Here is a 15,047-nt window from a genome sequence, read left to right as displayed (position 1 = left end):
AATAGTGCGGTGAAATACAGTAGACCGTACTAAATGTAATTAGTACCTTGTTGAAGTTGTAAGAGTTGTATTTGGCAGAACTGTAAGCTGTTCAACAGCCCCAACTCTAACATAACTTTCTTCAGACTCGGATCAGCTGTTATCTGAGGATATTACCATATATATAGGCATCAGGTGGGGTGGATACTGGATATTACCTTATATGGGCATCAGGTGGGTTGGATACTGGATATTACCTTATATGGGCATCAGGTGGAGAAATGTTAACATCGCTATTGTGTGTAATAGGGGACCGGCGGTTTTAATCTAAACTACTAAATTAGCATGTGAAACAGGGACAAATAGATAAACGAGAAGTCAAATCTAATATCACATGCCGAACCAATCACGTGACGTAATGGGGATAATACCATATATGGGCATCACGTGACATACCAGCTTATTGATAGTAGCCAGGATGAGTGAAGCCAGGTTAAAGTCAGGTGAGTCCTTTAGGAGGATTAATAGTGCCTCCAACTCTGCTGATGGGATGTATCTCAGGACAAACACGATGTGTTCGACTAGCTTTAATATCCGTTCCTGAACAAAAAACATGTAAGATATCGACATTCTGGAGAAAGAAATTGTGTTAGAACTGTCTTAAGAGTCACATGAAAACATGTTAGCACGTCTAGTTGTTCCGTTGTCATCCAACTTTTGATTTTTAGAGAGTCCTTTAACTTTAACTCACAAGTAAGATGATTCTTACAAAAAGATATGTTAACATTACAGGGTTAACCGGATAGGAGATTTAGCCATAAATGTTTACACTGTGTTTAGTGTTACCACGTGTTACCACGTGTTTACCACGTGTTTACCACGTGTTATCACGTGTTACTACGTGTTTACCACGTGTTACCACGTGTTTACCACGTGTTACCACGTGTTACTACGTGTTTACCACGTGTTTACCACGTGTTAGCACGTGTTTACTATGTGTTTACCACTTGTTTACCACGTGTTACCACGTGTTTACCACGTGTTTACCACGTGTTTACCACGTGTTTACCACGTGTTTACCACGTGTGTACCACGTGTTTACCACGTGTTAGCACGTGTTTACCACGTGTTTACCACGTGTTGCCACGTGTTACCACGTGTAACCACATGTTAGTACCTGGATAAGTGTGGTAGAAGTTGTGAGTCGCTCAGCTATAAAACAGTTCAGAGTGTTGTGTTGACTCAGAACAAAGTAATTCACTTCGTCCAACCTGACGCGAGGAAACATTTAGAGCGGACATAACCAATTAATTAATTAATTAAATCTTATTATTATCAATGTAATATTTCAGACCATAAAACATTCCCACAATCATGACATACCTTCGGAATAACACATATTTCACCAATAATACAGAATGTTATCATCACACATAGTTAATAAGGAACATACTTGAACACGACATTAATAACATCCATCATCAGCAAGGCTATCTGTTCAGTAGTGCTCTTTAAGAAAACATCCTGCAAAACAACAAACGCTGCTGGGTTCTTCACACTCGCTCCTGAAGTACAACACTGTCTCAGAGTTTGAGGGGAGTGCAGTTTTATTCTAGAGTATGTCAGTGCTTACTAGAGAACTATTACATATATTACAACTATTACATATATTACATGTATAATATGTTTTAGAGTTTCTGAGTGAAGGAGTCTTTCAGTCCCGCTATTATGAGCAATATGGGATCCCACGTTTTCTAACTTTCTTGTTGTCATGAAGCTTCCGATTTCAATGCAGTTTATATATACTCTAATAAGTGGAAAAGATGCACAATTGTATATCAAATTATATATCCTGCTTTACAAGACCTAATCTGGCGAAATAAGCCTAAATATTACCTTTTCCAGTAGGAACTGGAATACAGAAGTCTTTGCTTTGGAACTGCATACTTTTAGCGTGTATCTCTGGGACGACCTGAACATTTTATAATATTATTTGATGTGTAAATTTGATTCTAATTCTAATATCATATTATCACAGACCACTTCTAGTCAGCACTAATCGTGTACTTGCACTATTAGTGATATAAACTCAAAGCTTTGAACTGTCAATGATATATATTATGGGCATCACTTGAGGGTAGTTTCAGTTACTCTGTTCTAAAGTCTTTAAATCAGTTGTTAACAGACTATAAATCCATAATACAACTATAAACTACAAATATAACACATCTCCTCCTCCTTTATTGTAAGAACGTTAAATTACCAGCTATCACAAATAAATAAGATAACATTGTGTTAACTATACCTGATCAGCACCAGCAGTACACAAGGTTGGAACAGAATACGCAAGTTTGTTGAGACATTCGTTCTTCATACGACACAATTCGTCACTTTCTACCTCTTGCTTCTCCAGCTGACAAGTTTGTAGTCAGTATTGTAAGTATAAGTTAGTGTATAACTGGAGGGACTATAACATACACTACTGTTTGTGAGGCGATACACATTGAAAGCCCCTCGTAAGGGGATTGTCTCTAATGGACTAGTTTAGCCAATGTAATAAACCAATTCACTGACTGCAGATATTAAAATACATCGGCATCATTTGATCATGTAACAACTTTTGTGCCAGTAAAAATGATTGCTTCCCGGCTGTATCTACTATTTATGCCTGATTTCTTACATTGAAGTTGTTCATTTGTGCGCAAAGTACGTGAAACACACCATATTATGTTAAAACCTCGTTCAGCCCATGTGTGCTCATGAGAAGTTGAGTATGAATATTAAGTTACACTTTTAAAATAAGGCACGGTAACATGCATGGTGTACTTATCGCACCGAATGATGTCAGTTTTGCTAAATTTGTACAGTTTTATGACTTATGACTCAACATTCTTTAATTTCAGAGTAAAGTTTTTGTCGTTATCTCACGTTTGGTTGAATTGTAAGTGGTTCAAAAACGTTCAGAACGATGACTGTCATCTTCGGTATGCGAGTGATTTGTTTCTAACCTCGAATAAAAAGGAATTTGAATTGGACGCGCGCGCGGGTCTGTGTAAATAGAAAATGCTTCATTTTCACATTTTATCACAAAAAAGCCACCGCGCGTCACGCAAACAAACGCACACACGTGAAATATGCACCGAAACAAATTGCCAAGCTTCCGGCGTCACCAAATATCTGTTGACTTACTAATATGATTACACGACAGCACCACTAGGTGCAGCGCCACCTGGAAATCACGGTAACTCGAGCTTACATTTAATATGGCGTCAGTGAGGAGCTCGTAGCCCTCCGCTTCCTTGAAATCGGTCAGCAAGGTGTCCGCTATCTCGCAACTATCTTTCAGGCATCCAAATAGGGGGAGCATAGGTGTCCGCTATATCTGGACAACACAAGATATTATAAGGTAAGACCAGGTAACAGATGGTAACCTAAGGTAACACAACTCACAAGATATATCAGATAACAGGGGGGGTTTAGATAGAAAATAGCACGTTATCAATATCTAATATTACGAGTTTTAAGCTAAAGCCTAAATGCATTTACCATTTAAACGATTTCTAAGCTTAAGTTTTTACAATGATCTAGTTAAAAATCAGTACTTACAGATGACGTAGGTATCAGCAAAGGCGCGCAGATTCTTCACACAGCTAGCTATGCATTTGTTCAAGTGGAGATACTCAATTAGACCTGAAATTTAAGTAGTGTTCAAATATTAAAGAAGAGGTTTTCAAATTTGTTTGATAATAAGTAAAAGTAGGACTCTATAATTGAATGTTATAATAAGTTTTGTAACTAATTGTGCTTTTGCCCTTTTGGTTGGTGATCCACAAACAACAGATAAATAACAGAATCCTACGATACTCTACTGAATGGTATAAAAGTGCAGTATCTAATTATACCTGACAGACAGAGGATACATATTCTGAAGATTGTAGTACAAAATATTGCATTCCTCTGACTAATTTAAAACTGCATATTCAGATGAGGAATCCAACTATTGGTATACAAATGAATCGTCTGTCTGACTTACCGATTGTTTATCAAATATTTTTAGAAAACTTCCTAACACGGGAAAGGTTCTTTATATAATGTACAGGGAGGGCTAAAAGTCAGTACCCATACGTTGGGTCTTATACCTAATCCGTGTTTTATTTTTGAGAGTTGTTGCTTTGCAGATGGCATACTGTACCTACTTGTTCGAGGATTCCGTCGCCAAAATTTGAAAATTCGAATATTTTAGACCAATATTTAATCTAATACAGATATTAATATTTTGGGATAGGATATAGATATTCTGGGAAAGAGGTTTCTGGGGCAGAGGTTTCTGGGGCTAGATTTCTGGAGCGGATGTTTCTGGGGCAGGGTTTTTGCAGGGGGTTATTGTACAGGGGTTTTTGGGGCCGGGGTTATTGTACAGGGGTTTTTGGGGCCGGGGGTTATGGGCTGGGGGTTCTTGTACAAGGGTTTTTGGATCTGGAGGTTCTTGTACAAGGGTTTTTGGGTCTGGGGGTTCTTGTACAGGGGTTTTTGGGGCTGAGGTTTCTTGTACAGGGGTTTTTGGGCCAAGGATACCAGGGGTAGGGTTTCTGGGGAATTACACTGTGTCCAGTAACTAATATCACAATACTCTTCAGTGCATGTAATATGAGCCCCTTATCTCACATTATTGTTTATATCACCGTATTTAACTGCACGTGGTCGGATTATTACACAATCACTGAAACATGTTAAAAATACAATGATATGTACTGTACATTGTACCAAATATCATAAGATAGAAGGATTTAGTCATTTATTTACTTACTTGCAAGTATAACACTGCAAGATGATGTAATTGCTTTGACTGTACAATTTGAAGTAACGTAGACTTGGTTTTAGAATTTAGAGTTATTTAATACAATGACTATGTTTGTATGTATTCGAACTTTTTATTTAGAATTAAAACAAGTTCTTCCTATTATAGAGCCACGGAGTGGACACCTAGTTTAATATGTTTGTATGTTTGTATGTTTGTATGTTTGTATGTTTGTATGTTTGTATGTTTGTATGTTTGTATGTTTGTATGTTTGTATGTTTGTATGTTTGTATGTTTGTATGTTTGTGTGTTTGTATGTTTGTACGTTTGTATGTTTGTATGTTTGTATGTTTGTATGTTTGTATGTTTGTATGTTTGTATGTTTGTATGTTTGTATGTTTGTATGTTTGTATGTTTGTATGTTTGTATGTTTGTAGGTTTGTATGTTTGTATGTTTGTATGTTTGTATACTGATTCGTGCGACATCTGTCCGACAGCGACATCTGTCCGACAGCCGAATTGGGGATTTCGGACAGATGTCGCTGTCCGAATTTCGGATCATATTGTAATTTCGGTTCACATTCGTATTTCACAAGCTCACGGGTAATCTCGTGACGTTGCTCCCATTGTTCGAATGCTGATGTGATCCATTGAGATCTGATCCATCGATACGTGATTGACTATTTGAGGACAGTATTGTGCTATAGCCGTACGCTGTCGATCACATCACAGGACACAGCCTACATGAGTACATATAGGACAGCGGCCGTATGGAGATCAGATATCGCATTCCACAAAATCAACCAATCTTCAGTAAACAGACCCAGATCTGCAGCAAACAGACTCGAGAGATTTGGAAACGCTATCCATTCCTGCAAACTACATCCTCTCTACCGACAACAGTCCAATAATGCTATGGGACGATCAACAGACTCGTCGATCTTTCCTTTGGGGGACTCCTAAGAACGTAGATCATATGGTGGACGCGGAGCATTGGGTAGTCGAAGGTACCTTCAAATCCGCACCTAATCTCTTCCATCAGCTCTTCACAGTCCACGGACTCTTCCCTGATGGCTGGCACCTCCCCCTCTTCTATGGACTCATTCCTGGAAAATCGACGACCCTCTACCGCAACATGTTCGAGGAGATAGACACCTGGGCTTCTTGGGCCTTGGGGCTACCAACCACAATCCATCCTCATGGACTACGAGCTCGCCATTCACAACGCAGTTGCTTCATGCCTGCCTGCCTAGGTCGAAAATAAACTAGGTAGTCAACTATGGCTCAGATCATATCTCAAATTGGCAATGTTACGTATACAAATTTGCAAACTTAACAGTTCAGATCATGTCTCAAATTGGAAATGTGTCGTATTGAAATCAGATCACAATTTCGGACAGATGTCGTTTTTTTCTGGTACCCTTAGTCGGACAGATGTCGCTGTCGGACAGATGTCGCTGTCGGACAGGAGTCGTGTTACCGTGCCTCCTAACACATAGTCATAAAAGTTGCTCCAAAAGACTGGTGGCTGTCCATCGTAAGACAATCCTGCCAGTCAAAGTAAGGAAAATGTGTAATAACAAACAAACACAACAGTTATTAATTTACTAATTTACTAATTTACTAATTTACTAATTTACTAATTTACTAATTTACTAATTTACTAATTTACTAATTTACTAATTTACTAATTTACTAATTTACTAATTTACTAATTTACTAATTTACTAATTTACTAATTTACTAATTTACTAATTTACTAATTTACTAATTTGCTAATAAGATAATTTACTAATTAAATTAACCAAACCAACCTTGATTAAGACTCTTTCTACAGATGGTAGAGAGGAACTCCACCGTGCAGCGTTGCCAGGGCGCGTTATGAGGCCCCCACCATGACGTGCAGATATCAAACAGCACGAGTAGGTCACTGTCTGTTGCGCGCAATTCTTCCACCACACACACATGCTCTCCTATCCTGCGCGCAGATAGTTAGTACTGTTATGATAGCAATAAAACGAGTAAATAAACACATAAAAACTCTAGTGAATAAACACATAAAACTAGTGAATAAACACATAAAACTAGCGAATAAACACATACAACTAGTAAATAAACACATAAAACTAGTAAATAAACACATAAAACTAATGAATAAACACTGTCATGTGTACCAATTTACAGCATCAAATAACTGTTACTCAAGAGTCAAGATGATATCGTCAGTAAGTTCGTAATATATAATCCAAATAAAATCTGAATTAAAATGACCAGATTTCAAACAAATTAGTCGAACAAGTAAGTACAGACTTACCTTACAAAAAGTAAACTTACCTTATACAAAAAGTAAACTTACCTAATAAGAACAGACATGAGCATTTTCGAGATCATCTCGACATTCTGAGAATCATGAGATAAGTCGGGCAGGTCCATGAAGAGGTAAAGCATTTTCACTAAAGTTGAGGGGAGGTGTTCTCCACACATCTCTTTAACTGCAGTCAAGCTGAAGACAATTTCGGGCTAACTTATGTATTTTCTAATTTTCGATTAAAACAAGCTGCATAAAGTGATATTTTCTGGATTTCAACAAGTTTTGTTTATTCTATTAAGTAATAAGTATACATGTATTAGGTTCGATCTGTATCTTCTTTTTTTTAATTCACGACAACATAACTGTAAATTGTCGATTCTGGAATTATTTTGTCAAGTATTGAGTACCTGTAGTAACTGTAGTAAACTGATACATTATTTTAATCAGTAACAAAATTATAGTACATAGTTTTGAAAATAGTTGTATAATGAAACGTAAACAAACCTTAGTGCAGCAATATTAACGGTACAGAGTGCATTCCACTGTGATGTCTTGAGCAGCTCAAACAGAGCCAAACTCCCATCTTGTAATGACTTACTACTAGCAGTTCTCCTGTCATATACAGCTTGTTAAGTAACAAAATGAAAACAGTTCACCTCTCCACACAGGTTCACAGCTACAATGTTAAGTTGGATAGTCTAAGTTGGAATCCTTTATTGGTGCCGAGGGCCTGACACAAAAGTGATGGTGATGGTAATGAAGTTTTTGTGATGACTGAAACACACAGCAGGCGCAATTCAAGTGCAATGAGCATATACTAAAAAGATAGATTCAGACAAATCTGCCTAAAGGCTAGGCATCAAAATATGTTGTCAACCCAGACCTATAACAATACAGACAATATCCCAGTAAATAGCATAGAGATTATTTTAAGATCGTACAAAAACATTAACAGATACAGGAAGAAATGAACTGTAGGAACAATACTTACGTTATTTTCAAAACCAATTCGGCAGCAACACATTTTGTGAATTCAGTTATTTCAGGAAACTTGTCATTGATCTCTGGAGCACGGGCAGACTTGAATGCCTGAAGGACAAAATAAATAATAAACATCAAACTGATAATTGCTGCAAAACTGTCACAAGGCATTATCTTGTGGCCATTATCATTCACATTTTCTACCAGCGGAATTCCGCTTCAAGATTAGAGGTCAACCCCTACAAATAACATCCATGGATGAAATGGTGCCCGAAAAATTTGGTAACTCAAACGGCCACTGACAATTTCAACCTCATATTACAATATAATAAATAAGATCTGTACGTATGTTTCTAATTAGCATTTGAAGTATTTGTTCCATACTTTACAAAATGATGGCAAGACAGGTTCTAGTTGGTGACGTCCGTTTTTGTAGTGTTCAAATACCCTGAAAATATTTTTAATTATTAGCTGCTTGAAAATGTTGATTGGAAACTCAAGAGTCTGACAAAAATCAATTATAATTAAATGCTGCATTTTATAAATACCTCTTCAAGTGTGATACAGCAAGCTCTTCCTCTGTACTTGACTGACTTTCATTGGCATTTGGTTTTGATGCGGTAAAAAAGCTCTTTACAATATTGTGCATACCATCCTTTATACCATGCACCTGTCAGTAAAAAACAATGAACACAATCATTAAGTTCAATACATTTCCAAAAAATCACACCATTGCATCATAAAAATTATACGAAAATTTAGTTAAAGCATCAAATGACTGTCAGTCAGACATTTGATTTGATTTACACAGTACCATGGTCAAATGTTTTGTGCTTCGATGACAGTCTGATTTACTGTAGCCATTAATTTCCAAAGGAATTAACAGTTTGCAGAATGTGAAGCAAAAAGCCCTGATTTACCTAAACCCCGATTTACCCAGCTGTTTCTTTTATCCCAAACGTGTATTAAGTCATGGTTTTTGAAACATGAACATGACAAATCTCCTAAACTTTTTAAGTTTCTAAACTAACAAGAATCAGTGCGGACTGTGATATCGAGAAGGGAAGAAAAAGTGATACTGACGACTCAGCCAGAGAGATTGACGATGATGCAGCGACTTAGAACCAACTGACCAACTCCTATGCAATATTTTCTTAACAACGTGATAAGGAACAAGGTAACCAGATATTTAAAGGAAAAGCTGGAGCCACAGAGACGTAATCCCCTGGAGTTCTGGCAGAAATCACACTCTGTACCCCATCTGAACCAGCTTGTCTGGATCTACCTACATGTCCACCTCCTTTCTCAGTTGCAAGTGAAAGGGCTTTCCCCAGTGGCGTAAATTTAAAAAGTGGCTAGGAATCCAGTCTGAAAAAATAAATAGTATATATTTTTAAAACAGCTATACATTTTTCGGCCGCTTCCTGTAGATTCCTGAGAATTTCCAGGAATATTTGTCGCACGTTTTTTTGCGGGTTTTTTGTCCCAGTAATCAACAAGAATCTAGCTAGATCTCACATGTGTAATGCACTCGATGTGAACGTCTTCAGAAATGAGAAACCCCTGAGAGCGACTGATTTTAATTTAATTTAAATATATTTGTTGACAAAAATCAGTCGTTGGCTGTGGAAATATCATGGCTAGGAATTAGATTCTTAACTTCCTTACTTCCTCACATGAAACTGGCTTTCAAGGTGGCGTGTAAACATTGTAGGGGATATCAGACTGAGCCTCCTGCCGGAAAACTTAAAAATCAACTTGATTATCAATTACTGAAGAGTCAAGAGCAAAAAACTACGAAATATGTCGGCTCAAGTTCCCTCCTGAATGGCTATTGGTTATATTACCTTGCCCCGAACAATCTGAACAAAGACGACTCGGACAACGAAAGTATGGTTACGGAGTCTAATAAAGAGGCAGTTGGATTTACTGACGAATCAGATGATAAGGACATTGCATAAGGTAGCATGCGTTAATTTACTGACTCTGCCACTACAATTACTTTGGTATCCTTCACTGATAACAAGCACAGCTCACCACAAACACTTAACTCTGACACTAAAACCTGGTATCCGGTAAGTTGCAGATTACAAGCACATATTATTATTAAATCTAAAATAGCTAATCAGCAATAGCAGCAAATCTGGGGAAACTTGGTGGACATTGACTTTTTTTCACACAATTTGAGTATGTTGACTTCAACATTATGTTGCAGCTCATTGTGGTTAATCTCAATGTTGGAGTGATGTTTTTCTGGTGCACAAAACACTGCAGTACGGTTATGTTGAATAATTGTGGTTAATGGGTCATCTATGTGGCCACTATGGTGGTTAAAATACCAGTTTTAGGGTTAACCACCATTTTGAGATGTGATATTATGAACTGAGTAGTCATTATATTGAGATCATATCATGGTGCAACTATCACAAAAGTTTTCAAACCTCATGGGGGGCATTTTGTGGTCCTAATGGTAGTTAAATTGAAGATGAACGGTGAGCTATAAATATTGCTCTGATTATAGATGTATAGTGGTGGTTGTTCATTTGTGCATGGATGATAATTTTTTATCTGAACAAATGTGCAATTTATTAGTATGGTTGATTTGAGGTGGTTAATATTCGTAAAAAGTGCTAAAAAGATGGTTAAAATGTCAAAATTTGTTGTTAACCACCAATCAAAACATTATTAATGGTTTTAGTCAACATTTTATGGTCAACAAAGGACATTTGAAGGGTCTTGATAAAATTTATCAAGAAATGTTGTCATAAAAGTGGTTAAAAGGGCTATATTACTTGCTAGGTTGTTGAACAAGGCATCTATTAAAGTGAAAATTAACCACAATATGAACTTCAGATAATGGTTTGCTATCCAAATGAGTGTATATTTGTTTGCAAATGCATAATTGACCCCAAGTTCATGCATTCCGATCAATGTGCAGCTAAGGTGGTTAAAATGTCTCGAAAATACCCTATATTTGCACTAATTAACCATTTTTAGAGCACATATAAGCTTTTTAAAGCTATAAAGCAATAAAAGGCATTAGTTTGGTCAAATCAAACGGAACATATGCTATCAGACTTTCAACTGACTAAGGCAGGGTTAAAACAGTTTTGACGCTAGCTGGCCATGCTACATTATCTAGATATAACTACCTGCTCATTTATATGACCAGAAACATTACTGAGTCCTATGTTGCGTCCATCATGGTTAATAAAGTTCTAAAATTGACCAAAATCAGTGTTTTTGGTCGTTTTATCCGCCATACGGCCACACATTTTGTTGCATTATCTTTAAAATCACTTATTATCCTTCAGCTATCTCTCATAATCAAATATCAAAACAAAATAAGGCACCAAAAGGTCAGATTGTGCTGAATGATGGTTAATTTGTGATGGCTTCTGTTGACCGAAGGTCCAAAATCAACATGTTTTAACCACATTATGGCCACATCTAAGGTTTTATGGTATTGGGACCATATCCAAAAGTTTTGGGCACCTGGATGGTGTACTCTGCTTTTGGAATTATGGTGATATCTCAATGCTGTGCCATTCCAGGTGGTTAAGTACGCGCGCGCGCGCACGCGTACACTTTTGGGGTTTTTTTGATATACCACAGTTGGTGGTTAACCGTTTTACATTACACCTTCACTAAAAGTATTGGGCACTCTAGTGGTGACATAATATATAAAGAAATTAAGCATAAACTAAATATGTTGGCCTACAGATGGTTAAGTACGCGCGCGCGCACGCGTACACTGTAACATAAACACATATAAACCACTCCACAGACCACATTTATTAACCTTTTGAATTTCTTTCTTCAACTATGTGTCAATGAACCGTTTCTGTTCAATAATGACCATCAATGTTAACTGTAACACTCATATCTTCAGTTGTAGTAAGGGTTTAAGAGTTAGAAGTACAAAAAAAACGTCCACTACCAAATCAGTCATATTTTGACTACTTAACCACCTAACTCAGCACAAAAATGTTCTGGGATTTATTTCGTTGCACTATCATGAAGCTATGACATTTTTGGACCTATGCAAATATTCAGATTACTAGAATTCATAATTTGTGATTTTTAAGGGGTGGTCAAATGCTTCAAAGTGGTGTATTTCAAAGTTTCCCCAGATTTGCTGCTATTGCTGTAATAATTTAATAAATTATTATCAGGCCCCTTAACGTGGGCAATAATATAGTGAAACAAATTTTAGTGCACAAGCACAGCTCAACCAATCAACTTGGGCCATTGTTAGCCCCAAGCGTTTTGGTCCCTCATTCCTGCCACTCAGCATTGCCTACTGTAAAGTAGAAATTTTTCTAAGACAATAGAGAAACTGACCTTGTCTCACTATTTTCCCCTAAATTCAACCACTTACCATAATAAAAATACTAACAACCAAATAAAGTTTTTTAAATAATTATTTCCTCAAGTTTACTTCTAGCTAACTAATTTTTTAAATAAATTGTTTCAAACAGTGTACACATAATGTCACAATGACCCTATATAAAAAAACCCTTCAAAAATTCAATATTTTGAAAATCACCCTTGGCCTTGCGGCTCCAAGTTCAAATCTAAACTGTCTATATTGACAAAGTTCTTTCTCGCCCCTCTGTCTCCCCGGAGAGAAATTACCGTCGTTCTTAAGATTTCGAAACGAAGGCGCTTCCTAATGTATCCCACCGCATCTGAGTACCTCTGCCCTGTGTGGTATTCCATCTTACTAGCCAGCTTCTTTACTAGTCTTTCAGCTTCACCACCCATTCCACCAGACGTTGAGAAAACTAACGGCGTGAAGCTTCCTTTCTCTACTTCCAGGACCCTTGCATTGTAACACCGTATTTTCTCATTTTCATGGGACTGGTACATTGCTGGGATCGATTTGCTTGCTGGGATCGATTTACTGTTGCTCAGTAAATCATGTTTAAATCATTATTCATATAGATTTGGCCAGGTCTTAATTAACTGTATGATTTAGCAATTTAAATTATATTTATTTATTGAATTATTGAATTATGTTGCAATGATAAAAATATATAATCGATTAATTTTTAAAAGTTGAAGCGAAAATTACGTTTTGGGGATAAACGCAAGCTTTGAAACGTAATGTTATGTACTAAGTCAAAAGTCTTCAATGAAACAATAAAAAATGAGCCAGTACGCACAAAATAATGCGCGCGCGCATGCTTAGCTCTAAGCTCACTACAATTACGAAATTATAATTAATTACAATTACCAATGCTAATACTACAATTGTAATATTAACATTGATATTGTTATTTAAGTCAAATCAAATATTACCTGGGCCGGGACCCCAGGCTCAGTTTTTATGTTCACAAACTAAATAGAAATTCGTCAGATCAATAACTGATAACAAGCTGAGCGCCGCACAATAAACCCAGCAGACCTTACCGGCTAGCGATATTACTACAGGGTGATCCCCTTTTCACAGCTTGTTGAGATCCGCGCGCGCTCGTGAGTTCGTTGCATTTGCACGCTTCAAACATTCCAAAGATGCAATTGTACCGCGTACCACGTGATACGATTCAGCCAATCAGAGAACAACAATCTGCAAAGTTAAAGCTGCGCAGTTTTATATGACCTAAAATATGACTTTTTGCAATAATTCAAAATCTACGTTGTTTTTAATTTCCCCCCTGGGGGGAAACGTTATTTTTACAAGGCGAACATTTTATTGAAAACCAGACGTTTCTATTTCTTTTACTTTCAAAGTTAGGCTCCAGCCAGTAAGGTTTCCTGGGAATCAAATATTCATATTAAATTTCTGCATCTGTTTAATTCCTGATCCTATTTAATTTCTGTGATCATTGACGGATGTTGCTCGTCTAAATTACTTCGAAGCTTAGCGCGTGGCCGCTTACTTCTCATGTAATGGCAAGTGCTACGAAGTAGCGCGCGCCGGGCCAAACCATTAACAATGGTCATGCGTTCAGCCTGTCATTTGCATTCCGCCGAATCTCTACTTGCATAGATTCACGATGTTTAACGGGTGATACTCGTAAAATATCTGTTCCATATATTGGACCGTCGACGAGTCCAACTCGGCGCGCGTCCTGGTAGGTTGTAAACCTACAACACGATGTCAATCCTTCGCATTTCGCCGATCTGCATACGTGGTTGCGAGAAAATACGCGGCTCGACCCAGTAGTGCACATCGCGCTACAAGTACAATACTTGCACTTTATTCATTTGTGAATATAATACATGGCTTTTATTAATTTGCTCGCCCAAAAATTTCACGTGACTTAGGTTTTTATGGTTTTGCAGCCTTACATTACAAATGACAAAACGGGTTTACATAAACCCTATATTAATCCCAAGTACCCTAACCCTAGCCATGATAACCCCGAAGCTAACCATAACTCTTACAACAAGTAACATGACCCTAGCTATTCCCTAATCCTAGGCCTAATTAACCCGAGCCCTAAACAATCGAATCCATGTTTGCATGTTTATGTTTTACTGCACTAGCCTGGGCCTGTCACGTGACCAAAACGGTTTTTGCCCATAACTCTCCAGGGAAGCATTTTTACCTTACGTCATGGGGGGTGATTCGGAATCAGCGTTCAAAAATACACCGAATTAGATCAATTTCATACCCAAAGGGCCTTTTCACAACAATTTTCTTGAAAATTTGGGCGAGCGATTTATAGTAGGAGCGATAATACATAGCCTGGGGTACGTCTGATCCCCAGCTAGATAAGGCCAAGGGTTAGGTATAGGGTTGCAAGATTTATTTACCTGGGGACCTCAGGCTATTACATTTATGTTTATAATCATGTCATAAAGAATAGAGATTAGGCGGAATTACAGGCTGAGCGCAGCCCATTCTGCATGCAGTAAAGATTTATGTAAAACCGTTTTGTTCATCTGTTGTAGGTTTACAACCTACCAGGACGCGCGCCGAGTTGGACTCATATATATATGGAACAGATATTTTACGAGTATCACCCG

The 15,047-nt window shown here is 37.4% G+C and overlaps 1 protein-coding gene across 1 annotated transcript in view; it reads right to left on the bottom strand.

Annotated features, from left to right (window-relative positions):
* The window catches only part of LOC134824334 (WD repeat and FYVE domain-containing protein 3-like), a 73,846-nt gene extending 65,102 nt beyond the window's left edge, over window positions 1-8,744 (bottom strand). The window contains exons 1-14 of the mRNA XM_063836209.1: window positions 8,618-8,744; window positions 8,454-8,517; window positions 8,080-8,177; window positions 7,593-7,700; window positions 7,134-7,280; window positions 6,592-6,755; window positions 3,586-3,669; window positions 3,236-3,361; window positions 2,285-2,392; window positions 1,876-1,951; window positions 1,433-1,544; window positions 1,157-1,250; window positions 436-579; window positions 47-143 (exon numbers count right to left, since the gene is read on the bottom strand). Coding sequence (XP_063692279.1) covers window positions 47-143; window positions 436-579; window positions 1,157-1,250; window positions 1,433-1,544; window positions 1,876-1,951; window positions 2,285-2,392; window positions 3,236-3,346 — 742 coding nt within the window. The 5' untranslated portion in view covers window positions 3,347-3,361; window positions 3,586-3,669; window positions 6,592-6,755; ... (3 more) ...; window positions 8,454-8,517; window positions 8,618-8,744. The remainder of the gene's footprint in view (window positions 1-46; window positions 144-435; window positions 580-1,156; window positions 1,251-1,432; window positions 1,545-1,875; window positions 1,952-2,284; window positions 2,393-3,235; window positions 3,362-3,585; window positions 3,670-6,591; window positions 6,756-7,133; window positions 7,281-7,592; window positions 7,701-8,079; window positions 8,178-8,453; window positions 8,518-8,617) is intronic.
* Window positions 8,745-15,047: the final 6,303 nt, after the last annotated feature.

This window comes from Bolinopsis microptera, chromosome 12 (assembly GCF_026151205.1).
Source record: "Bolinopsis microptera isolate Bmic1 chromosome 12, MBARI_Bmic_1.0, whole genome shotgun sequence".
Taxonomy (NCBI): Eukaryota; Metazoa; Ctenophora; class Tentaculata; order Lobata; family Bolinopsidae; genus Bolinopsis; species Bolinopsis microptera.
Note: the sequence above shows the minus strand (reverse complement) of the source record. Positions and strands in the feature narration are given on the sequence as shown.